Consider the following 27,773-nt stretch of genomic DNA (forward strand, 5'->3'; position numbering starts at 1 on the left):
GGTTTTTAATTTAAAGCCCCCTGCCTGGAGAACCCAGTCTATTACAGATTTAGGAGTTAAGTAAAATATGTTTATTGGCTTTATGTTCTTAGTTAGTGAGTGGCAATGGACAAGAGTGATTTACGTTACCCATGTAGAGATGGAGTTATCCTCAGGACACAAAACAATAGCTTTAGCAATAAATAAATAAATAAATAAGGCATGTCCGAGCAGTGCCACTTATTAGCACACCTTTTTTATTTTTTTTTATTTTATTTTATTTTATTTTAATTATTTTATTTTATGTTATTTTATTTTATTTTATTTTTTTCTGTAGCATTTTCCATGCATTCCCTTGTGTCAGCATTTGAGTTAAGGATTTGGCATGATATTGGAATATACATTCGAATCTCAGAGAACAGCTGGGTGATAAATTCTCATATCAATTCCTGTTTCACAAGTGGTATCTTGTTGTTCCTAATTAGCAAGACTGTACAAAAATTGGGTAATGGTAAAGATTAGGCATAAAATTAAGCATTCCCAGTATGCTAGAAGGCTACGCAGAGTAATCTGCTGCTGCTACTGAATCTGGCACAGTAAGAGCAACTACAGATCTCTGTGTCCTGAACAGCACACTGCTGCGTTGCTGTAGCCATAAAACCGAGGAGGAAAACCTCTAGAATAGTTACCATGCGATGTTTGAGTGGACAAACCTGTAAATCACTGGGTTGCTGCCTTCACCCCAGGATAGTAAGAAAATAAGAGAGAGCAGATAGGAACCATCTTTCCCTGACAAGGTTGTTCAGAAGGATACACTGTTAACAGCCTTTTGTGCTCTTTGTGCCACTGTGCTTTCTGTTCTTCCCATACCATGAGGTAGACAAAGCACAGTCACATAGATGCAGAGGACAGAAATGAACCCAGAAGTGTCTGCATCGTGTGCAGTCATTTTGGAACTGCTGAAGAAGCAGCACTGTTTTTTACCATCCTTGTTCTAAAGATCAGTGTCGCAGTCTTGCAGAGTAATTGGTTCAAGGTGCTAACATCTTTGCTTCTTTTGTTCATTTGAGTATATGGCATTTACAGAGCATCTAATGTTGTACAGTACTTAGTTAGAATATAAAACACAATTCTGCTATGTAAAATATCTTTGCATACAAAAATCTTTACTCTTAATTTCATATTTAGTGCTTTCACTTCCCCACATTATATTCACAATATTTTTGAAAGGTTTAGCATTTAGTCAAGTGCTGTTATACAAGCATGTTAAGTGGTATTTAGAATTCAAAATATCACATTCAACTATTTCAAAATAATGCATGCTTCCATGATGCTAAAAAATATCCACTTCTGTGACAATCCCCTTTCCGGACAGAATTCAAGTAATGTTAATTAGAGTGGATTGACTCCAGCCAGCATCCAGGCACCCACACAGCTGCTTGTTTGCTTCAGACCAGCCCAGACCTAGACCAGCAATTCAAGAATTCAAGTAATTCATTGCAAAGGTTAAATATCTTTGGAAAAGATGATCTCCTATCTTGTACCAGCCATGGAGATGCAATGCAAACACCTCATGTTCACAATTCCACCTAAATGATTCCAGCAGAGTTTTCCACTGCTTATACACCTCACAATGCATTTCTTACAGAACATTTTGCTTAAAACCAGAGCTAATTTTAGCAGCAAAGGAACTATCGCTCTCTATACAAAAACCCAGTGCACAGGCCTTGGAAGTGCTGGAACATTCTGGAAGGCTTTGTCTTCTCCAAATGCCTTGTGACATATTTTCATTGCAAGAATTAGGGGAAAAAATAATAAAGGCAGGTTATTTCAAATTGGCTGGACTGTTCATGGAACAACGTAGGTGTACATTTATTTCAGATATACAAAAATACTTGTGTAATGCATGTGTTATTTGCTGGTTTGTTAGTCTAGCAGTAAGTCACACATCATCACCTCCATGTTAAATTGTCAGGTGACATATGCTGTGGAGAAATATATTTACATATGGATGTGTAGATGTTTTAAACATCATTCTGAGATTGTGATTTAAGCCTGCAGCTTAAATCACATGTATATAAAGATTATATCCCCCTTAACAAACCACATGCAGTTTTTATTCTCAACTTGCCCTTTCAGAGGTTAACATTTTATTTTTTAAGAACATCACAATATTATAGAGACCAGCTTCTGTACTATCTCCAGTGGTTCCATGTGATCCATAACAATAGTGGTACCCAATAGTGATTATACCAAATTACCAAAAATTTGCCACTATTCACTTGCAAAATTTTTTGCAAGTAAATCTTATTTCTCCATATCCATCTTACTTCCATGCTTGAGGTTTGTACTTGTTTGTTTCCAATTCCAATTTAACCTTATTTTTCTTAAGGAAAAAGGATGTGAAGAAAAATGCATTTCTTCGTTCCTATCTCACCCTCCCATTTAAAGAGTGCACACAAACATATAAGTAAGTGCAGTTCCGCACTTCAGAACAGTAGTTGATATGAAAGACTAAAAACCACTATACCAAGGAATTGAGCTGTGTTTTCCAGTGCTCAAGCCCTTACACTCAGAGGGCAGTGAGGCGCTGGCATAGGCTGCCCAGAGAAGTTGTAGGAGGTGTTCATGGACAGGTTGGGTGAAGCCCTGAGCAGCCTGAGCGGGTGGGGAGCAGCCCTGACCACAGGAAGGGAACTGGAAAAAAGTGATCTTTGAGGTTCCTTCCAACCTAAGCCATTCTGTAATTCTATGAAACATGTGACATCTAACTTTCTATGAAGGATATAATTGCAGCTTGAAAATGTCTCTGTTTAGTTTTTGAAGTGACCAAACTTTGTTTCTAAAGGCCAGGACTCCTAAACATCAGTGAACCAGCCACACAGCCCTGGCTAGCAGATACTTGGCCTAACACAGGGAACAACCACAATGACTGCTCCATCAACTGCTGCACCTCTGGCAATGGAAACAGTGATGGCAACCTTACGACATACAGTCGACCAGGTTAGATATGTTTCTACCTTGTTAAGGAACTTTCTTTACATGGTATATATTATAATACATGAGAACAGATTTACTTTTCTTTTTGATTTCCAGTATGTTCGCATTTAATGTAGTTTAATTCTGCTATGTCATGATAATGCTTTCTGTCCATTTTTGAATCCCAATTTTTACATCCTTTTCGATCCTCTGTCAGTTGTTTAAAAACTGAAGGAGCCTTTGCAGTGTTCCATGTTACCAAAGGTTGCACTGAATATGTATGTTCTCACATCTGACAAACGCAAGACAACTTCATTTTGTTTTGTACATCTTTGTTACTTGGATGGAGAAGGACAAGTACCAAAATGATACCAGTGACATTTGCAACTTGTTTTTGGGCATGATGGGAAGAAAGAAATAAACATCACTACAGTACTTGCCAGACACTTTTTGGCACATTAAGAACCTCCTTTGGGATTCCATTCTGTACAAAAGTGGATAGTTGGTTTTCAATTTAGGATGTGTGAATAAAAATAAGTTAACTTCACTATCTGAAAGCAATTGTGAAATGTTAGAATAAGTGCTAAATCCCAGGAGCTTGGGCAGGATTCAGAGGAGTCTTAAAGAAAACTTTTTGAGTGCAGTAGGAAGACAAAAGGAGAAATCTATCTGGAAGTACTATTTGTTACAGAATTTGTTTTACAAAGACCTGACACTCCTTTTGTTTTAACACAATTAGTGTAACTGGTGAGGAATGAAAATGTATCTTTTGCATATTGCCTGCACTCTGCCAGCATCTGTAGCTAATTTTTGCTAGGAACATTTCCTAGCATTTCTGAAAGGAAGTATGATTGCCTATAGTGAAGTTGCATAAGTGCAAAACAGCTTTACCTCCAGCATAATTAATGTGAAACCAGCCATAGTGTGATAGTGGTAATTCATCTCCTGCTGCATCCTGTCTGACAGTGACCAGTGCCAGGTGCTTTAGGGGAAGGTGCAAGATTTTAACATTAGGGATTTGTGTATTTTTTCTGCCCAAGGATATTATGCCCATAAATAGCTATGTAAAAAGATTTCCGATGGATGGTGACATGAGCCAGCAGTATGCACTGGCAGCAATAAGGGCAAACCACATTTTGGGATGCATTAAGCACAGCACAGGGAGCTTGGCAAAAGGGGAGATTACTTGCCACATTTAGCATTGGTACAGCTTCACCTTGAATGCTGTGTGCAGTTCTGGGCTCTACAATATAAAAAAGATGTTAAGGTCCTTGAAAGTGTCTAGACAAGGGCAACAAAGACAGTAACAAGGCTGGAGACATATCCTGTGAGGGGACACTGAAGACCCTTGGGCTATCTAGCCTATAGAAGAAGAGGCCTAGAGATGACCTCACTGCTCCCTATTTCTCTGTAAGGAGGGGAGGCATAGGGTGGTGCTGAACCCTTTTCCTGGGAGCTGATAATAAGATGGGAACAGCACAGAGCTGCACCAGAGTTTGTTTGGGCTGGACAGCAGGGAACGTTTCTGTACCATGAGGTTAGTCAAACTCTGTAACAGGCTTCAAAGAGAAGTGATTGATGCCCCGTGCCTGTCAGTGTTCAAGAGGCATTTGGACAATGCCATCAATATAATGCTTTAACTTTTGGCTTGCCCTGAATGAAGTACTCAGGCAGTTAGACTCAATAGTTTTTGATAGTTCCTTCCAGATGGACTATTTTCTGTTCTATTCAATTGTTTGATTCTGTTCTTCTTTTGTAGCAAGCACAAATGGCAGCTTTCAGTATCTGAAACTTAACAAATTCAGTAAAGGAAGACAATGCACATTTCAAAGATGTGCAAACTGTTGAAACAACAGTTAAATCAGCACATTCTCTCTTGATTTAGCTTTATTATTAAGCTTGGTTGTATTGCGGAGTTTTTCCTTCCTTTGAAGTAAAGCTTGTAAGCTTGGGGGTCAGACAAGGATGGTGTAGTAATGTCTTCTAACTTAACAGAAGGGGAACATGTTGTTCTAAAGCTAAATGCTACAGAAATGTCTAAAAGGATAAATCTGTTATTTCAGTGGGCAAGTTTTGTTTATGTACTTTGTATGAGGGATTCTATTACATTTATATTAAAAATGTCTCTTCTGCATATACTGTATAGATTATATTGCCCTACGCAAAAATCAGATGTAGTTTAAAATGGAAGCAGGTGAGAGTATATGTCACAAGTGTCTCTATGAGAAGAATATACCAACGTATAAACTATTGGGAATTAAGAATATATTGGATATATAGTTGCCTAGTATAATATAGTGCTCTTGGAAAGGAGAAAAGACTTGTGTGGTCTCAGTAGTTGAGAGAAAAATCAGAAATGAAGACATTTAAGAAGTAAGAATCATGAAAATTAGGATGGTAAGACAATAAATAAATAACACCTCATATAAGAAAGAAAAACATATCAAACAGTAAAACCTTCAAAAATACAAGCTGAGGGGTATGCAGTGTATAATGAATAAATTGTATGTGGTGTGTTCTGATACTGTTCCTTAATCGTTGTAAATGGGGATCACAGATTTTCTTCTGTAGGTATTATTTTGTTCCTCCTTCTTTTAGAAAATATTTCTCAAGAAAGATGTATGTGTTAGGGAATATTTTCGAACTGAATGTCTTTTGTATTTAGAAGTTATTTCATGTAGTACAATAGTCAAATCCTGAGTTCTGTACTTAGTTTTACTGGGCAGCCTTTTTAGTAAATTAAATGTAGCCTTCACAGGTAATGGACTTCAAGTTTTGATTCAAACTCATTAACATAAATGCTACGTATTTTTAAAGAGGAAAAGTATATTCCTGGTGATTGTTACATAATTATTGATGAATTAATCAGCTGGCAAATGATAATTCTTGTTTCATGACCATGGAATGCTGGTTTCACTCAACTTTCTAAATGCCTATTCACAGACTGCATTACTCCATTCATTATTCTTCTAAAAGACTGGTTAAGGAAAGGAAAAAAAAATTGCTGAACTACTGTCACAGAAGATAGAGAAGCTGGAAAGGCAGACACATTGATTCACACAGTAGTGGCCTCAGCATCAGTGCACATCTGGTTGATATATGATTGTGATAAGTACTGATATAATGATGCAATAACTATTAGAAGAATGGATTCATGCTATCTGTGCTGTCTACATTTAGCACATCAGGACAGTGGTATCACTATGGTATTACTCTGAAGTATTCAAAGCAAATAGCAAAAATCCAGAGTGTTTTCCTGTCTTTTTGTTTTAAACCAAATACAAGACTGTACAAGGAAATAATGATAAAATAAAGTTTTGCTTCTGGGTACTCAGTTACCTTTACCATTGTACTGTTTCTCTTTAATTCTGTTAATGTGTAATCACTTTTCAGTCTGTTTTATAAAAAATCTGTTGTACTGCCAGTTTCTTACATTGATAACAAGAGTCTAAATTCTGTTTATTCTGTGTTGATGCAAAATGACGGTCTTGTTAAGTTATTTTTTCCTTTAAATGAAAGTTATCTCAATGATTAATTGGATGCCCATACTGTCAATATGGCCAACATACAAGGAAAAAAATATAATAAAATAAAATAAAAGAAAAAATAAACAAGGTAAGTCATAGTAGATTCAATTCAGTAGATCTCAATTTACAGTGAACCAAGAGATACTTAATACTGTAAGCAATAACTTATGAGGTAACCTATATTATATAAATTATTTAGTTAATTACAGTAGCTTGTGGTGGTGAACCTTATAGTTTTGCACTGAAAAGAATTTAAAGGGAATTTCATTGAAAGTATAGTGTAAGCGAACAGAATGACCTTTTCTTTTTTCTTTCCTCTGTGGTTAGCCGATTGTATAGCAAATTACAACAATCAGCTGGACAACAAGCAGACAAACCTGATGTTGCCTGAGTCAACTGTATATGGTGACGTGGACCTAAGCAACAAAATCAATGAGATGAAAACCTTCAATAGTCCAAATCTAAAGGATGGAAGATTTGTCAGCCAACCTGGGCAGCCCACTCCTTATGCCACCACTCAACTCATCCAGTCAAATATCAGCAATAATGTTAACAGTGGCAGCGGAGATACGAATGAGAAACACTGGAAACCCTCTGTTCAGCAAAAGCAAGAGGTTACACCCATACAGTACAACATTATGGAGCAAAACAAATTAAACAAAGGTGAAGAGTTTTTAGCTTGTTTCTCCTCTTTAGGCGTCAGAGGAGTTTTGACCTTCTGGTGCTGGGAGTCTAAAGCTTTGAGGTTCAGCAGTTACAGACTTCTGTGGTGCTTTTAAATATCTTCCTCTTATGGTTTAGAAATTGTTAGCTAACAGTGTCAGAAAGTTAATAAGCACCACAATAACCTTCAGATATTGAATTTATAATAACAAATAAGTTGTATCTTAAGAAAAAAAAAATTGTATAAAATTTATTTCCTATGGATTTGTGATTAATTTAGATGTAATGGTAGTGAAGGGATTGGTTAAGGCAGAGGCCAGATATTTTATTCATAAGCCAAATGCATGGTAGTTACATTATACTCTACCTTAAATTTTAAATAGGTCAACCTACTCTTCCCAGTCGTGGATGGAGACTAATTAAATCTACATGAACATGTAAATGAATGAAATTTTGCATATCAAACTCTGTAAAATTGTATTGTATTGTACACTGGGGACAGAAATGGAACTATACAATTCATTTTAGACTTATTCTTAGCAAGCCTTCCATTCACATATTCAGAGACAATGCTACTGCACACAGTTTTGGAAACTAAATTCCTTTGTTACCCTGACTGAAGTCTGTGGATCCAGAAGCTAAAAATAAATTGATTTCAGTGTTAACGTGAAATATCAGAATGTACCTTTGTGGCCTTGAGGGCATGTGGGAGTTGGAAGAAATAGGTATGTGATTTCTTGCTGGCCCTCCGGGCTACCATGCAACCTCTTTTAATAACCTGATTTGCAAAACAGTATCCCTAGGAACTGGACTCATTCTAACTTTGAACTTCTTGCATGGATTGTTGTAACTCAAGTGGTCGCATAGTGATAAAATATGTAGTAAAAAGATGCACTTCATTACAGGAATGTTGATTCCTCTACTGGACCTATCTGCTCATAGAGTTCAAAGGGTGATATAAAATGTGGCACCTTCTGTTCACATAAACATTTCAAAGGAAAATTCAATTTTTGTGGCTCATTAATAGAGGGTGAAAGCTGTATTTTTATTTGTTTATTTTTTTTAAATTATGTTTTATTTCATAAACTGTGTATTACGTATCTGTTTTGGAATTAAAGCACATTTTGGTTTTATATCCTGGAAGATACTGCATCTTTCAAACTGTGTATATTACAGCTGCATATTCTCTAGCATGTTGTAGTGTGGAAGGCCCCCTTAAAGCATTGTCTGCTGACAGTCATATATACATATTTCAGAGTGTTGATTTACTGTTTATCCTCTGTGTAAACATATGCAGTATGTAGAACTTCAGCATGGTCTGTGGAATGCAGCTAGGCTGAGAAACTATTACAGAATACACTCTGGTGTGGAATTCATCATTTTGCTCTTTTTCCCATGCTTACATTATGACAAACAATTTCTGCAGCAGATGGGGACTGGATTCTTAGTTTTGTTTATTTTTGTTTTCTTTTAGCATTTTATGAGTCAATATTCTGATCTTGGATTTCTCATTTCCTAAGACAAAACTGTCTTGCTGACAATTATACCTATAGCTTTTGTGATGGGAAATAACCATTTTGATGAGTTAAATGCTATGTTTCATCGTAGCTACTTTATGTCCAACGGTTCTGTTTATGATGCAGTTTTATTTGCCATATGAAGAGTAACTCAGCTCCCTTATGTTCTCTGTAAATTATAAATGCTTTTTGGCATGAAAAGACTGTTTTCTCAGATGAGCATTTTACTTCTGAAAACGTTTTGGGGATCTGGTTGCAGAATCTCGATTTAAAAGTGATATATGTATCAAGTGCTTCAGAACTGGAGAATGTGGATACTGTAATAGCCATTGGCAAAAGTGATCCCATGCATTGCTAAGATTTACATGAGTCAGTATAAATAGAAATCTTCTTACTAGCAGAGGACATTGAATGAAGACATCCTTTGTTGTAAACCAAATTCAGTGGAGCTGTGCTGTTGTTCCAGCAAAACATTCAGCCCTTGTAGTACAGGACTGACTTCTTTGTGGGTTAGTCACCTTTGAAATACAAAAAGTAGCTACCATAGTCCAGTGGCTGCCTTGTATGCATAAATTAAGCAGAGATCATGTAAATCATGTAGATCGAGGTGACGGTCTATTCATATGCAAAATGCCCACATAGGTCTACATATCCACTGAGACTTAATCATTGCAGAGACACTGCCAGTATCCTGTGCAAAGGATTTCAACTTACTTCATTTTTGTTATAGAGGTATTCTCATGATTTTCCATAAAATTACAGAGACAATATAAAAATAAATATTTCATTATAGAATTATTTTCCTTTCAAAAAAAATCAGATTTATTTATTTATTTATTTATTTTCAGTATTCTCAGCAAATCTGCTTTGTGTTGTGAAGCAGATATATAAAAGTATATCAGTTTCTAAAGGGTAGCATTAACTATACTATTAAACTTTCAGATTACAGAGTAAATGACAGCATTGCTCCAACAATTCCATACAACCAGTCATATGACCAGAATACAGGTGGATCCTACAACAGTTCGGATAGAGGCAGCAGCACATCTGGTGAGTATCTAAAATGTTTTCTAAATGTTATAGTGTTTAGACCTTCTAGCCATTGTTTCCACGTGTTACTGGACTTAAAGAAGGATGAGACACTAGAAAATTTTGTAGTGCAGGGACGTTATACAGTGTGAAAATTGGTTCAGTACGTGCCTGTATTTTTGTTGTGTTCCCATGATTGCTTAGTGCCACCTAAATGTACATTAACTGATTGTTGAAAACTGTCAAAGCAATGAAATCAAATTGAATTTGGATGCTCTTACCCTACTGGTTAGTGCTATGATCTCCAGATAGAAACGTCATGAGAATGATTTTAATTGATGTGTTAACTGTTAACTTCCTTATGCTGTACTGACTCCTTTTCTGTATGTTAGCTCTGTGCACTTGAGAGAATTTTATGTCCAGAACAGTCTCAAGATACCCTAACCAATCCCATAAACTTTAAAAGAGCATTTATGTGTACAACTATTTTTACATGTACAGCAACTATTTCTACACACTTCAGTCACTATATATCAAAATACTCTTGTACATCATACAGATGTAGACAGTAAATAATTCAAGTTAAATTTTGTTTCTTCTAGTCATCTGCTGTGCAAAACACCTAAAAGTCCTTTGTAGAAATCTTGAAATGAAACTTAGATATTTCTACTAGGGAACATTGACCAGCATACTGAAATTGTGCTGTGTGCTCGGGAGCAACAGAATATGGTTTCATTACTTCTTATATTGGCATTAACTTCTAAATTTCACCTTCTATATTTAGTAGAGATGTGGGAGATTTTCAGAGGCAAACCAGAACCATGCATAGGTTTAATTTGGGGCTTTATTGTAAGTCTGGTACTTAGCCTATGTTTATCTCTATTGAGCTGATGATAGGCTGAACTATGATCACAGTCGCAGACTTGGTGGGGTTCTGGTAATGAAGTCTAGGGCTTTCCTTTTCACTTTCTATTCTGCTGTCTTATTTGATAACCTTGTTGCCTTAATCCTAACCTGCGCTCTGTCTTAACCTTTTATGACTGAGGTTGTGCATGTGGATGATTGGAATTCTCAATGGCTGGGGTGAGATGGGTGAGCATGGCTCCTAATTCTTCTATCTGTTCATGGTGTTCCTGAAGGAATCAGCCTTTTGCCTGGGTCTACAACTTAAGAATGTGATGCTGAGTCTCCTCAGTAGCTTTAAGATCTTACATTGAGAATGAAACATTTCAGGGTGTGAACCCATGCATATTCAAAAAGAGAAGGTTATATTCTCCATGCTGACACATATTATGGTTATTCTAATGCTAAAAATTTATAGTCCTATACCACAGACTCCAGTGGGAATGAAGCAAGGTGACCAGAGTAATAAATTAATTGTGCTGAACTTAGTATATGTCACGGTGCTTAGGAAAGAGAATGCAGATAATGGTTGCTTTGGGATTCTTAAGGGTCTTGCTTGACATACTGATATACCAGAAAAATAATTGTGCATAGCAAAAATATACTGATATACTGATATCTGACAGCTAATGTGGGACAACAATAGGTGTAACTACTGTCTATAAGAATAGAAAAACTTAGGCAGCAGAAGTGAGAATGACAACCTTCCTAAATCTCACTGGAAAATATTTAATCTTGTGTCTAGGCTTAACTATGACTATAAAACTGTGTCTCAATTGAAGAGAGAAACAAGAAAACATATTTAAAAATATGGTGACTTTATCCGCAATTAATGAAGTAACAGTAACAAAGAAGGAAAAAATATACACAAAGGAACAATGGTAGAATCCCTTCTGATCATAACCACGTCCAACGTTAAAATTCAAGACCACCTGAATAATTGTTCTTATTCAAAGTTATTGGAATTGTTAAAGCTGCATTGTTCTATTATAAGCTATAATTTCCCAATTTCCCAGTAATAGTAGCTGAAAACATTTGAGCTGCACTTCATCGATCTTTGTTATTTTAGTTCTGCCAGCAATTATTTTCAACTGCACCTGCCATTTAGACTAAAACTGGTAATTTCATTGTGCCTAAAACGTTTCAGTGGACAAGTACAAATTACATATATTCAGTGACTTAATGCAACATTGGAACTTTAATAGATCATATCTGTATCATATTGTATTTTAGGTTCCAGCAATTAAATAATATAAAGGCACTTTTGAAAATACGTCTACAGCTCATTTGTTTTAGATGATAATCTATTAAGTAATTAATAGAAGTGGGAAGCTCATTCTTAATTACACTGCTTGTAAAATTATTTTATGGTTTTATCACATTTTGTCTGTTTATTAACAATTCAACTTTTGTCTTCTATGTGTTTTTTTCCACACTATATAGATTTTCTAGTTAAATTCAACTAGTTAATAACATGGAGTAGTTCTACAAAAAATGTACAATAGCAAACTGGTGTAAAAAGAAGGAATACCAGTTTACTCCAACTCATCACAACAGAAAATTCCTAGAAAATTCAAAAGAGCATGAGATTATGGGTATTTTGTTTTTCAAAGTGCAGGAGTTAGCGGTTATTTAAAAGTATTATAAATACATACTTTTTATTCACAGGGAGTCAAGGGCACAAGAAGGGTGCTCGGACTCCAAAGGCTCCCAAGCAAGCTGGCATGAACTGGGCAGATCTTCTTCCACCCCCTCCAGCACATCCACCTCCCCATAGCAATAGTGAAGATTATAGTCTTTCAGTCGATGAAAGGTAAGAACAATGAACACATTGTCCATTTCTACTTTTAATTGTTAGTTAATTGAACACTAACTTATTCTTCAGGCTGGCATTGAGACATTTATTTGGTACAATTCTGATGCTGCTTATGAACTAGCTGTAGACTATCTATTTAAAGAGACTTAATGACTGTGGTGTACATCCTTCCAGGCAGCTTTACTTAGCTGTTTTCAAGAGCACATATGAAAGGGATTTTTTTTTTTTCCTGAGCTCTTCATACATGTATCAAATATACCAATTACACAGTAAAAATATGTGTTCTTATTTTCTTACAAAATTAATTTTAGCTATGACCAAGAAATTCCATGTCCAGTCCCACCTGCAAGGATGTATCTGCAGCAAGATGATCTAGAGGAAGAGGAAGAAGATGAGCGAGGTCCTACTCCACCTGTCCGAGGAGCAGCTTCATCTCCAGCCGCTGTCTCCTATAGCCATCAGTCAACTGCCACTCTCACCCCTTCTCCCCAGGAAGAACTCCAGCCCATGTTACAGGACTGCCAGGAGGATCTGGGTCACATACAACACCAACCTGAACGGAGGTGTGTCAATGCAAATGCAGGGAGGAAGATGTGACAAAAACTGTCTTGGTCCCACTGAAAATTCCTGTTGAATTCAGTGAGGTCAAGATTTTTCCCTTGACATTTAATCTTTTAATATCTAACCTTCTGATCCAGAATACTAGAACTATTTATAACCTAAGAAATATGTCATTAATTATTAATTAATTTATTTATTATTAAACCATGGTAAGAAATGCAGTATATCACTTTACAGTACATCCAGTGCTGACACAAGTTAAATTCACAGTTATTAGGATATTAAAGTGGTATCGTTAACACAGCTTACCATATAATTACAGTTCCATTGTTTCCAATAGATTTACTGCATTATTACCATAAAATAGCATGCATTATTTCACAGTAACTGTGCAATTAACTTGTCATCCATATGTATGAATATATATAAATATATGATTTATATAACCTATAGATTTTTCTCCTTTCATAAATCCTAATACAGAAATTACTACTTGCAAAATTTTCTTAACATTTCCTCCTAACCTCATTTAAAAGAATGACCAACATTAACAAAGGTAGATATTTGTTACAGTGAAATTTTGTTTCTACTGTGAGTAGCTTATAGTGCAAACTACTTTGCATGTATACTCGCTCAGATTCTGTTCCATAAAACACTGAATTCTGAATGAGGCCTTATATGTGTTATGCTTACTTGTCTTGCTTTTTGATAATATGATGCAGCTTTTGCATTTAAAATTATTTTCCTTTTCTCCAGTGGTTTGCATATGTTGTTCATCATCACAAGGATACCAACGTAACTGTAATATTACTGTCATACTTTTTGTTTTGAGCAAACTACACTCTTGTTTTGGGCAGATTGTGTAACTTTTGATTTTTGAAAAGTTAGTTCAATTTTTTGTGTTTCCATTTTTAAGTAAGCAGTAGTTATTGTTATTCTTTTTTAATGGCTAATAACTGCTTTTATTTTTATTCCTTATTTCTGCTTGATCTGCCTTATTTTGTATCTCTTTTCTTTATTTGCTATGGTAACACTTCTTGTGCTGTTTATTTTTCTTTGTCCATCCATCTTCCTTAATCTTTATAACCACTCTTTATATTAGTGGATAGCTGATAATATTTTCCCATAATTTTGAGCAGCTCTAATGTGGAGGAACACAAAAGTGTTCGTTTTAGCATTTCTGTTTGCAGGGGTATTTAGAAGTTAAGCTAACTGGATGCTTAAAACAAAAACAGAATTACTAAGTAAGTTACTTCAGATTATGTGTTTTGGGAAGTAAGATACACTGAATGGAGTAGGCATTGGAGCACATGTGTGCAAACACACATAAACAGAAAGTTCTCTCAACGACTCAGAGCAGGCCACCATAAATATCTTCTAAGTCACTGAAAAAATTCAAGTTTCATGTCCCAGGATATTCCAGTTTAAGCTCCTAGGGAATATTATTTACTCATTGAATTGATAGGAAAAGAAATGGAATGTCTATGTTCTGTTTTTTCCTGCAATGACTAAGCCTATTTTTTCTGAAAGTCTTACCACTGTTAGTGGGTAAGTTTGACTTTATCTAATTTACTTCTTCAAAAATTGTTTCTTTTATTTCTGCTATAGTCATCACCTCACTTTAAAATGATTCATATAATTCTGTCTACTTAATTGGCAAGTTTTTGGTGATGATCATTTGTATTTAATGGTGTTGATATGACCTAAGGCATTGCTGTTTATGTGTTGGCTGTGCTCAGCAGTTGTAGCCCATTCTGGAAGAATGTTCCTGCTTTGAAAATAGTGTGACAATGCTTTTCAGTTAAAAATGCACTGAATGTTACCTGTCTGCATTGTTTTCACATTCTTTGCTAAATGGTAGTTTCACAGTGAACATAATGCCAAAAATACTGGTTTCCATACTTTTTATTAGCTTTGTTGTCCTGCCAAATTATCATCTCAGTTTCTGGTGAAAACCAGGTGATGACGATTGTGTACAGTGACATGTCTGTCTGATTAGCTTGATAAATTTATAGCAAACTCAAGTCTGATGTTTGGAAGAAAGGACAAGTAGAGGAAAAACTAAAAATTAATGGGGTAGCAGAAGATGTCAGTATTGGAATTAAGATCAGAGATGATGTCATCACTAAAGCAAGAACTGCTGCATCAGATAAAGGGGACCAAGTGTTGTAATTCTATATATCCATGGACAGCGGCTCTAAATTAGCCTATTCTTAAAGACTGACAGAAACACTGTATTCCAAAAATGCTAACATATTTTGTGGTCAGTTACCTGTTTCATAATACTGAAGCCTAGAGAATAAAGAGACTGGCAAATATCTTGCAAGGACAATTCTCACACAATTTTGAAATTAAGGCGTTTAAACTCTACTGAGCAAGTCAGAGCTTCCCATGTTCTAATTGCTTCTGTTCTTGTTTCTTCCATGAAATGATTATTGGTGGATATCCCAAACTGACCTTGTCATCATTACATTTAGTACCTCATATTGGAAATGGAAAGTAGTGTCTGGATAATGCAGTCTAGGGAGATAGCAGCTTGTTCATGCCACAGAATAGTTTTTTCTTTTTTTGTTTGTTTGTTTGTTTTACCTTCCTAAATTGTCCTTTCAACATTAGTAGTTCATTTATTAAAAGAGAAAAAAAAAAAAAAAAAGAAAAAGAAAAAAAAATCACCTGCAAAAAGAAAACATTTTAACATTTTTGTTAACCATCCATTCAATGAGGTCATAGAGAAAAATTTCAAGAATGGAAAAATAACTGGAAATTTTTGCAAAGTGGACAGCAGTGTAGTTTTCTGGTAAGCAAAATAAACAGTCCAGCTATCACTGCAGAATGCATTTCTTTCTTTGAGGCAAATCATAATTAAAGATCATGCTTGCGGCCCTGCAAACAAAGCCTGTTGTCAGTGATAGTACCTGGGACTTTAGAGAGAAGTTTTAAGTAAACAAAATGTCAAAGTAATTATATCTAATACATTACATCTTTAAGTTTCAGAAATCATTGCTGATGATTCTCAAGCTCAAAATAAATTAACTATTTACATGAATTCTGGTAAATTTAAGTTGTAGCATTACAGTAGAACATTTTTTTTTATTTTTTTATTTTTTTTTTTGCTAGCCAAGATGATTTTTTGCTAGCCACCTAGGCCAATTTGAAAAATAAGGAAACATCAGTATCTTTTCTGTTATCTTTTTGAATCATTGGGGTGGGTGGAGGGAAGATAATGTTTTTTGAGCAATCTGCTTCAAATTATCAATCTGTTTCAAGCTTCTAAAGTATAGAAGTATATATATATATACTATAGTATCTATAGTATATATATAGATATAGATATAGATACTATATATATCTATAGTATAAAGTATACTGACACTTCTTTTGCTCTTACACTCAAGCATGCACAAATGACTTTAAATTAGTCCCATAAACACCTCTTCTACTACCTGTACATGAATGATGTTAGGAAACAAGGAGTTTTATGCAACATAGGCTTCTTGTTTTGAATGATTTACTCTACTTTTTCCTCTAGCAGTGTTACGTGACTTCAGTTCTTCTTACCTTTGTATTTTTGTGCAGACGTCAGCCTGTGAGTCCTCCACCCCCTCCAAGACCTATCTCTCCACCACATACCTATGGATATATCTCAGGTCCCTTGGTCTCTGACATGGATACTGATGCACCAGAAGAGGAAGAAGATGAGGCGGATATAGAGGTTGCAAAGATGCAGAACAGAAGACTCCTTTTGCGTGGCCTTGAGCAGACACCTGCCTCAAGTGTTGGTGATTTGGAGAGCTCTGTAACAGGGTCCATGATCAATGGCTGGGGTTCAGCTTCTGAAGAAGATAACATCTCAAGTGGGCGGTCTAGCGTTAGCTCTTCAGATGGATCATTTTTTACTGATGCAGATTTTGCACAGGCCGTTGCAGCAGCTGCAGAATATGCTGGCTTGAAAGTAGCCAGACGTCAAATGCAGGATGCAGCAGGAGGTGAGTCTGTCTTGTATATGATATGAGGAGGAGGAAAAATAAACCTCCCATTATGACATGTACTTATCCACAATCACTTCCTGAATTCTTGTTCATGTATTTGGAAATTCAGTTAGGGAAAAGGGGAAATTCTTACTTGTGGAAGAGGCAGAAGGGGATTTTTGCTGAAGCTGCTCAAATAAATTGCCTCTCTTTGTTCTTTCACATAAGTAGTTCCTATTTTTATTTTTTTTATTTTTTTTGTCTCATTGGTTGCTGCCAAACTTCAGCCCTGTTCATGGATTTCCAGCCAGAACTGAATGAGCCTAGCACAGTCTTGCCTAGCCGTGCATGACTTACAAAGCAGTGGAACAAACTTTGGAAATCACTACTCTACATAAAGCTGCTTAATCAGAGGTAGTGCTGTGTGTAAATATGAATATTTTTGTTATTATAGTTTTTTTTTTTCTCCAAGTTCACTGCTCTGATGACCATTTTTTTAAATCCCTGCCAGATTTTACACTCCAACATTTCCTCTGAAAATTTACAGTTTCAAAAATATGACACCTTAATTATAACTGAGTGTGTTCTTACTCTTTCAGAAAAGTTTCCAGTCAGTTCTTTTCTAATAGGTACTGTTTTTTCCTAAGGGGTAATAAAAAAAAATAATTACAAAATTGTATCCTTTTCCCAATGTAAGGCTCCAAGTATTTTCAGTCACTCTTTGTAAGAGATTTAATCTCTCTGTATTGAAATGTCCATATAATACTAAACCTTCAGAGTCTTATTTTCCCTTTATTTAAAAATATTTGTAATTGTTTCCCATTTCATATTTCATTATTAACTTTTGTAGAATGCTATTTAGCTTACTGCTGTATTATTGAGATGAACTGGCTTTGTGCTGATTTCATAATTTGACAGCTGTTATTAGTTACAGTTTAGATGATAGATTATGAATATGTGGGAAGAACATTCCTTTTTTCTCCTAAATCACCACCAAAGAGATTAGTGTTTTGCTGTTGCTTTGCAACATACTGGTTATAAGCAATGGCAGCTTTATGTAGGTAATCAGCAACTTAACTAGTCCTGGTGAATATTGTCATAGTTCAGCTAAGAAATAAGAATAGGGCAGTATGTAATGCTAATTTCAAGCAGATACATTAATATTTTGTCAATCCTACTGAATTGCTAAACCTTGAATATTGGGGACCCTGACACAACTGTGTCCATGCTGACTCCATGGATTTGCAACATTCCTCTCTCATTTCTGATATCCTCTCTGAGTTAACAGTCCTTTGTTTCATTTCCACACAGCTGTTCATCATGAGGAGTGAGAGGGGAGGTAATTTAGTAATTCTGGATGAAATCCTGGCCATTTGAAGTAGGTGGCAAAGCTCCCATTCATATCCATGGAGCCAGGATTTCATACATTTTCTACAAATGCATTCATGCACATATATGTGTGTGTGTGTAAATTTATATATATAGAAAAGATTTTTTGACATCTTGTTACTACTACATGTAGATAATTTTACAACTGTCAAGTTCATGCAACAGTGACTTTTATGTATTGATATTACCTGTGCCTGAGTGCACATCCTGGAAATGTGACAATTCTTATCTGAAAATAAGCTATGATAAAATGCTAGTCATATATCTACAGTGCATTCTTATTAATTCAGTCAAAGCTGTGCTGGGGCCATCTGTAGCTAAGTCCTGCTAGAGACTTGCTCTACTTCTTGTGTAGGGGAATTCACTGTGTCCAAGCCAGGGGATGTGAAGCCCATTTTGAGAGTGAAACATTTTGTTGCCTGTGTAGGACTGCTGGGCTGGAAGCCTATCTATGCTTGACTGTGCATGGTTCTTAGGCTCCTTGAGCAAGAACTGCTCTTACAAACCAGTTGGATAGTTTATGTGGAACTAGGCCAGCTTCCCTATTTGTAGGATAGCAAATGTTTCTTTTTAGTTGTCTTACTCTAAAACTGCCTACAGTAAGGATGAGAATATTAACAGTATTACAATGGTATTTTTTTAAGTGCTAGGTAGGCAGCTAGTTCTTTTGTGAAAAAAGAGAAGTGTGAATCATCTTATTTTGGATGGGAAAAATTATAGCTATTGTTCTGTAACAATTTTCAGGCCGTAGACATTTTCATGCATCACATTGTCCCAGACCCACCAGCCCTGTATCTACTGACAGCAACATGAGTGCTGTTGTAATACAGAAGGCCCGACCTGCCAAAAAGCAAAAACACCAGCCAGGACATCTGCGCAGAGAAGTCTACACAGATGGTGAGTCCACTGAAATGGGTGAAAACGTCAGTGAACCTTTGTAACTATGCATTCAGTGTGTGTGTGTGTGATTTTTTTCCACAGAGATAACATTATGTTTGAGAATTCAGTGATTTGTGTTTCCTGTTGCTAAACACAGTGAACAAATTAATCATTTTAAATGCCATAGTTCCTTAATACTGTACACTGATGCTGCCACTCGAGAGCCTTGCACCTGTTTTCTGTAGTGTCCTAATCGGCTAATTACCATCATTATTTAAGAGCCCAGATAGATAGTACAGTCATTGAGAGTAATGTGTGGTTAAAATTAAAATCTTCATTCCCGTGACTAAATATTAAAGCATCTGGAATGTATTTTTTTCCTCTAAAATAAATAAATAAATAAAAATAAGAAACGAAAAACAAACATTAACCATTCAAATGGTGGACAACAGAAATCAGTGAATCTTAATCCTGACCACAGCATTCTTGCAAGCAGTTACTTTGTGAGTAGGAGAAAAATTTAATCATCTTCTCTCATGCCTTCACACACAATATCAACTCTTGCTGAAAAGGTAGTGCTTGTATTCCCATGGTACCGCAGAAGGATAATGCAAACATTGTGATGTTGTCTAGAGAGAGCCTTTAATGAAAATGCCTCAGGTGGTGCAACTTTTATTAAACCACTACCTTCCAGATTTATAAAACAACCCAAGGGCTTTGTTGGAAATTTGTGTAAGATAAATTCTCAAAGACTTAACCCATCTTGTCTAGTTTGCTAAATTTGCTAACTGGGGGAGGGGAAAGAAAGGCACTATTCCCCACCTCCTGGATCTCAGCAACAACAATCTGATTAGGACTTTCATTACCAGGCTGAATTTTTTCAAAGAGGGGCATCATTTGCCATTATCATATGAAAGCCTAATATTGTAGATCCTTATCCAGGGTTACTAGAAGGGAGTTTTGAGCCACTTCTCCCTATGATTCCTGCCACTTGATGAAAAAAAATTAATACAAAGCGCACAGCACGATGAACAGAAGTAATTTAGCAATGAGTGGTTGTCCATGCTATTATCTGTACTTTATCCTGAGTATTTTCTCTCACTAGCATATATCAGATATTAGACTGCATTAAATGCTGGCATGACACAGTGCACCTGGGCCTCTTGGCTTATGCCCAGGCCCCTTCTGTCAGTGAGACTGAGCTGCTGGAATATTATCTGATTTCAAGAGGTTATTACAGTGGTTTTGTGCATGTTTGCTTCTGTGAAAGGACAGCGTAAGGTGTAAATCCCCAAACTGTTCCAGAAATGTTACATTTATTACACTCCTGCAATGGCATTTTTGCAAGCTTTTAAGTACATTTTATCAGTTTTTCCTATCTTGGAAGGAATGTTCTTAACTGAATATTTGGCTGAGCGTCAAGTCTTGGCATAAACACAACACACCAGAAAGAAATCTGGACTGGAGCTTTGTATGGCCATTTTCTTTTAACATGGGAATAAATAAAAGCAGAACCTGCATTTGATGACAGGTCTTTGAGAAAGTAATTATACGAAGTTAAGTCATAGAGCATTGTGATTAGGTATTGCAACAGATTTGACAATTGTGATCAATATTTGTTTTGTGTTGCATGGCACATGCTTACTTCAGCATATTTCCTAATTAGAGAATTTTGCTAACCAGTTTGGTGTGCAATTCAGTGTGGTTGCTCAGAACAGCAAATGATGTCTTTAATTCCTGCAGGCATAATAAAACCCGGTTCAAGCACTGAAGGGCTTTCTTTGGTTTTGTTTTCCTGTTGGTATTGTTGTTGTTGTTGTTTTAACCTATATCAATTTACGTAAGCATGTTTGAAACCTTACTGAAGACTATAACCATTTGCTTTAGCAGCTACAGCTATTAAGTAAACTGTCCCATTAGAATTAGCTATAAAATAACATCTACTAATTGTTTTTCTTAAGTGGAGAAAAGTGATGTGAAAATGTGGATGAAACATTTGAGCACATCTGACCTTCCCCACATCAGAATAGGCTTTTCTGCTGGCTTGAGTGTTACTTATCTTTTTTGTGAAGTATTACCTATCATGAAGATTTCTTTGTTTCCTCAGTGGGTGAGCATGCACGATTCTAGTAGAAGAAAACTGCCATTCTTCATCTAAGCATTTATTGCTGGCCACAGCCATAAAGTAAATAGTGAAAAGTGAAAAACACATTACTTCATTATTTTCTCAACCTTTTAAATTGGATTTACTTTCACATATAAATAATTTTCCACTGTTCCCAAAGAACCTGAGTTAGTATCCGCCAAATCATCGAAATGCTTATGTTGGAAATTATGCACTCAGTTGATGAAAAGGATATATAAATAAAAAACATCTTTAGTAACAGTTGAAGAATATTATCAGCAGAGATGTGCATACGTCATGTAAGATTCCGTAAAATTGTTCTTTGCACAGCCAGGTTTGGCAAAGAGGTTGGTGTTTCTGAATGTGTATTTATTACTACTGTAGCAGTACAAGGCCTACCACTAACCCTGTACAGATAATATCAGTTTTGTATTCTCTGCTAGCATAAGTTCAAATGAGTTTCTCCTTTATGTGGAATGAAATTTTAGCTCAGTCACCTTATTCTTTGACAGTCATCCAGGTGGTTAAATGTTCTCCAAATTTGTTGCTAAAAATCTTTGTTCAGTAGATGGTAAGGATTAAAGTGCATGATTTTTTTTTTTTTTAATTTCTCTTCATCTTTTAGAAGTTAGTTACTAAAGGTGAATTACAAGAACCAGCAAATGTACAAACCTTCTCAACTTTGTCTGGCCTACTTACATATCATGTTTAAGAATGAAATTTTAAAGTAATGTTGTCTTTTCTAAAACACTGTATATGAAAGTCACTTCTCAACTGTGATAAATTTATTCATCAGTAATGTCAATCCTCAGAATTGTAAGCATGTAGAATTAATTAAAACAAAAAGCAACCAAACAGAAAAAGACCCACAAGTATAAAAGTCTATTGTCATTGCTTAGGTTCAGTAGGTTTTTCAATATAAATTACACCACTGATGCTGTTCACATGAGATTTGAAGTCCTGATTCTTTTTTAAATCTTTCAGTATCAAAGGAAAAAACATATATATTTTAACATTTTCACAACTACCTGTTCAGGTCTGCAACTGAGATATTTAGCTGTGTTGTCAATGACATGACATTAGGGCAGCTCACACAGGGTAACTGAACATTCACCTCATATTTACCCCATATTCACTTGGATTTTCATTTTGAAATGTAATGGCATGCTACTATGCATGCCAGCATCATTTGTACTTGTTTATGCCTCTACCTGTGAAAAAAGCTACCCTGCACAAATTACAGCAAGACAGAAAATAAGTAGGAATGCATTTCCTACCTCTATAAAAAAACTTGCTTTTTATTGATAATATTTTTTAGATTTCTGGTCTCCTTGTAGTCTTTAATTCTGATTCAGATATTTTCTGATGTTGATTTTGTTGCTGAGGGAGGTTTTATGGAGTGAAAACTGGTTTAATATAAAAACGCTATGTAAATACACATAAAAGTAATAAAATAAATATAACAGCAACCCACTGCTTGTATGCATCATAATGGGTGTCACCCAGTTATTGTGTATGTTTTGAATCACGTTTCCTTAAATATAAAGCATGAAAATAACTTCAATACAGAAGTAATATTAGCTGAGGTTATTACGTATCTAAGAATCTGAAATGATCTTGCAAAGTCAGGGAAAAAGCTTTGCATGTTTGCATGAGTTCTGCATGCCTGCATTAATATGTAATAGAAAAAAATCCACAAAAATCTTGTCAAGTATTACATCAAATCTATAACTACTGTTTTCTTCAGGAAATGACTGTAGGAATCTACAGCTCTTTAGGAAGAGTTGTCTAATAAGGCCTACTTCCTTTATCACTATTTGCAATTATTTTTTCTGCTTATTTGTGGTTTCTACATTTCAGTGCAAAACAAGCTTAGTAGATTCTTCCCTACTGTCTTTCTGCTTCTCCCATGATTTCTGCATCCATTGTCATTTAGAATGTTATTGAAAATAGTCATCCACCTTTCAAATGACACATATGGGAGGTTTCCTCTGCAAACTATGCATGCTTTAAAATGGCATCAATTGTTTTTGCTAAGTGGGAAGCAGTACAACAATAATACAGAAGCATGAATGAAGCATGTGTGTACTTCTGACCTTTAGAAAACACTTCTGAATTCTTTATATTGGTTTGACGTTGCTCTGTGATTTATTTTTTTATCCCTTACAATGGAAGCTTCCATTTTCCTTTTAGTAAAAAGTGTGCCAGTTCGTTCTAAAGGAGGGAGTCTGAATCTAGATTTTCTCTGTGATGTGAGCTGTTAAAATAAATACCACAGGGGTGCAATAGTGTTGACCTTGATTTTTTTTTCCCTCCATACAGGATTCTTCTCAGTAAAGAGTACTCTGTTATAATGAAGATTTTTTTTAGTTTCTCTGCAGGTTGCAAAAATGTTCTCAAATGAGAATATTACTTTTCTGTAGTTATTGTACTGTAGAGCTACTGATATTTTGTGAAGCTTTTTTTATACGAGTGTATCTTTCCTTTTTATGGTCAAGACTTAACACCTCTTTGTTCATTGTCCTGTGTGGCTGGGCAGAATTCTTGTATAAAGTGGCTTGTTCCAAGAAATATTTTATAGGCAACATGAAATATGCTTGGCTATGGTATTAAGCCAGTGCACTGGTATGCCTAAACTATTGGAGAATGTCTCCAAGAGTGACCAAAAATGTCAATATTAAGTATCTAAACTCTATTTATTATCAGAAGGACAATTCAGTGCTCTGATAATTAAAAAAGACAGCCACTGGGGAATGTGAAACACAAAACATTGCATGACATTCTGTGGTTCAAGAGGCATACAGTTCTCAGTTAGAGATTTGTCGTTTGAGTACTTTTATCCACCTGGGATTCTGAGAGAAGACATAGTGAGGAGGATGATTTTCTGAGAAAGAAGTGTGTATTTCTTCAATTTAAAGCAGAACTTATTGTTACTGTTTTATTTTGTACTGAACAAGTTATATAATTACTAAAATATTCTCCAGAAGTGGTAAGGATAACATTTAGAGCTTTGTTTGTGAGCAATTACCTGATGTGCTTTGGGCTGGACTTGGTAAGGTCTGATGCACTGGGCTCTCATGGAATGTATCATGTTCAGTACTGGACAGAGTTCACACAATCCTAGTTGCTGATTTACTTAGAGGATGCACACTTCTTGAGACCAACATTTTGGAGCAGATATTGATAGTGCAGTGAATTTATTTTGATTTGGCTCTTCTGAGGCTAGAGTTCACAGGGCACTTTGATATGCAGTGGATGTAGACTGAATGCTGTTGCGATTTATGGAGTTTTGTTGCTAAAAACATTTAGGGAGTTGCAGAAAACAAAGGAATGCATCATAACATAGCTCTCTTGACCAAACAAGTTGTAGTTGATGTTTGAGAAGTTAATGAATGAGATGTTTCCTGCCTGTTTTGTACTTATCATTCCTTCAGATGAACAGGTACAGTACACTCCCCAACTTACTGTCCAGCTTGTATATAGCTAACAGGAATAGACTGAAAGACAATTTCTTGTAAAATCATTTGGTACTTTCTTCAAGCCAAATATTAAGACACACAGAGGATATGTCTTCTTTTGTTTTACCAAGATGATGGAGTTCATGCAGCAAAAATGACATGAGTCTCATGTACCTAAATCCAAATTGAGAGGAATAATTCTGTGACATCTTTTTTCCTCATCATCTAAGTCCAGCTGACAGCTGATAAAATATCCAGTCTTACTTAAAACAGTTCAAGACCAGTTTAACATGGAGGATGCTAGTCAACTTGCATACAGTATCAAATTCTGTATTGCTGCACCTATCATCATGGCTAGACCAAGCCATTTGTGTTTTGTGTCAATGGAAAACCTCTTGAAAATTTCTGTCATCTGTCATATCCCAATTTATACATATATGTTAGATTCCTATTTTCTTCTTATGCATAATTGCTACATTTAGTCGTGGTCCAATTTAGTCAGTTTTCAGTTGAGATATCCTCTTGAATAGACTGTAAATTAACTGTAAGTATATATAGTGATGCTGTTTAAATACCACAGCTGCTCCAAGATTTTTATGGAAGTAGAAAGAATGAATGCACACTTAGAAAAGGCTGAAGTAGTAATTTTTAATTAACAGAGCTGTTCATTTTTCTTAGCAGTCTTATTTGTGAACATTAGCCTCAGAAACATCTTACCACCCTCACGTTTTTCAACCTGTTTTTCTCTTATATCTTCGTGATTTGAACCCACAGTCTTTTTCCTTCACATTTTGTGTTCCACAAAGCCCTGTTATATCCAAATGAACAGTTTGTACTTCCTGGTTTTAAGTTTTAGTACAGCAATAGAAAAATGTAACAAAATGGAATGCGTGTCTTATAAATTCTGGTTAAAAATACACAAAATGTTAGAACTCTTTAAGCTGTACTAATTTTAGACAAATTGGGAAGAGTGGGTGTCTTTTAGTTTTGTTTTTTTCTGGCTGAGAGGTTGTTACATCTTTGATTGAATGTGGGTTGATTATATATCATTGGATACAAATGTCAAGAACGTGTATGTTAAAATTAACTTATTATCTTGAAAGAAGAATGTAGTAATTAAAGCAGTCTATCCCTACATGTATCAGCAGTGTGCCTGTACATTCTTTACCCCAGCTGACTTGTTCTAGTGCTCAGTATATTGAAAACCATGAAATATAGCAAAAGCTGTTGGTTTCTTGGATGAATTTCACAAAAATACTAAATATCAGCAAAATTAATAGCAGATATGCTGATATTCAAGTGCCTGAAGTTACTACAACTGTTTTGTTTTGTTTTGTTTTAATTATTATTTTTAAGAAAATAATGTGATTTGGGTCTTTGCATTTGCAAAGCTTGATGCTTGGAAAAATACCCATCAGCAGTTATAATAGTAATGTAATACTTATTGAGGTTAAGAAAGAAAGGCAGAGGGAGTGCTGAAATTAAATAGGGCATCTGTTTCTTCAGCAGACATTAAATATTATTTCTAATTTTACTAATGTGTGGTGTCATTTTAATTATTATTCTTTTTCTAACTCTGCAGACTTGCCACCCCCTCCCGTGCCACCTCCCGCTATAAAATCACCAACTGCCCAGTCCAAATCTCAGCTGGAGGTGCGACCGGTCATGTTGCCAAAACTGGCTTCTATAGAACCGAGGACAGACAGATCTGCAGAAAGAAAAGGAGTGAGCTACAAGGGAAGGGACGGGATGGATGGGAGACAGCATTCGGACATGCGGACAAATTCAGGAGAGCGGAGAGAATCACAGGAACAGCAAGGCGATGGGAAAGTGCGAGGAAGTAAAGCACCAAAACGAGAAGGCGCACCAGCAAAAACTCATCTTCTTCAAGGTTATTTTTCATGCCGTGGGTTTAATGAAGTATTATGTTGATGACTGTAGGGAAGAGACTAACTCTTTTCAGGGCTCTCACATACACCCATGAATGAAGCTCTGTTGACAGAATTGCCAGCATTTACCTTTAAATACGCAGTGGTAATAAAGGTCACATTGCAGATTTTCACTAGAGTAAAATGCAACCAAAAGCTTATAAAAACTGCTTTTCTGTTTTGTACTCCTTATTCATCCATCATATCTTGAAGCTAACAGTAATGAAGCCCAAAAATAAATATTCCGTGAGAGTAATACAGATCAATGTCCTTGCTTCTAGCATAGGTTCAGAATCTAGCTGTATCTAATCTAAGTATATTCTAGTTTGTAGAGGAACTGGCTGAAGTGAGATAGTATATCTGCAAGTCAAATATCTAATGTTATTAATGTTATTAATGTTAATGTTATAATGTTATATCTAATCTACCAAAGAACTGGTGCTTGGCTCATTTTTCTTTAATTAAGAAGGAAAGTGCCTCATCCTCTTAAAAAATAAGAATGCCAGGATACTGATTCATTAGATATTAGTAGTAACTGACATGGTATTAAATGTACCAGATCTGATCAATCAAATCTCTTTTTATGGAAGATGGTAAGATTACTAGTAAGTAGAACATGATTAGAGAAATTTGCCAAGTGTGCACTAAAGCTTTCAACACAGGTTCATACAAATGCCCTGGTCCTGTCTTCCTAGAGGCATGCAAGGTCAGTATCAGTGATGACTGGGTAGTAAATTGGTTTAAAGGACACATTAGTAAGAGACTGTTACTAATTACAGTTAGTTACTGTAGATAAAAGTTATTAGAAGGTTGCATTTGAGGATGACACAGGAACTTTAAAATATGCCTCTTTGTTTCTAACTCAACTTGGGAAATATAGGGTCTAATATTTAGATGCAATGAACTCCTTGTTCTAGTGAAATGTCATGCATGCATTGTCATTTCCTCCTACTCAGTCATATTGAAAATATACTGCAAGGGGTTTTTTTGTTTGTTTCATTTTCTTAGAGAGCATTGCAGGGATCATAAATTGAAATGAAGTGGGCATTAAT

At 35.6% G+C, this 27,773-nt stretch overlaps 1 protein-coding gene across 8 annotated transcripts in view; it reads left to right on the forward strand.

The window, feature by feature from the left end:
* Positions 1 to 27,773, forward strand: part of ROBO1 (roundabout guidance receptor 1) — a 688,445-nt gene that overhangs the window by 659,499 nt on the left and 1,173 nt on the right. For 7 of the 8 annotated variants that reach the window (XM_015880144.2, XM_015880164.2, XM_015880154.2 and 4 more), the window contains 8 exons: positions 2,828 to 2,982; positions 6,813 to 7,148; positions 9,608 to 9,715; positions 12,266 to 12,410; positions 12,725 to 12,976; positions 16,551 to 16,960; positions 19,076 to 19,228; positions 26,376 to 26,684. In XM_015880144.2, the coding sequence (XP_015735630.1) occupies positions 2,828 to 2,982; positions 6,813 to 7,148; positions 9,608 to 9,715; positions 12,266 to 12,410; positions 12,725 to 12,976; positions 16,551 to 16,960; positions 19,076 to 19,228; positions 26,376 to 26,684 (1,868 nt within the window). The remainder of the gene's footprint in view (positions 1 to 2,827; positions 2,983 to 6,812; positions 7,149 to 9,607; positions 9,716 to 12,265; positions 12,411 to 12,724; positions 12,977 to 16,550; positions 16,961 to 19,075; positions 19,229 to 26,375; positions 26,685 to 27,773) is intronic. The other variant, XM_015880189.2, reaches the window with a different exon arrangement.

This window comes from Coturnix japonica, chromosome 1, assembly GCF_001577835.2.
Source record: "Coturnix japonica isolate 7356 chromosome 1, Coturnix japonica 2.1, whole genome shotgun sequence".
In the NCBI taxonomy this organism is placed as follows: Eukaryota; Metazoa; Chordata; class Aves; order Galliformes; family Phasianidae; genus Coturnix; species Coturnix japonica.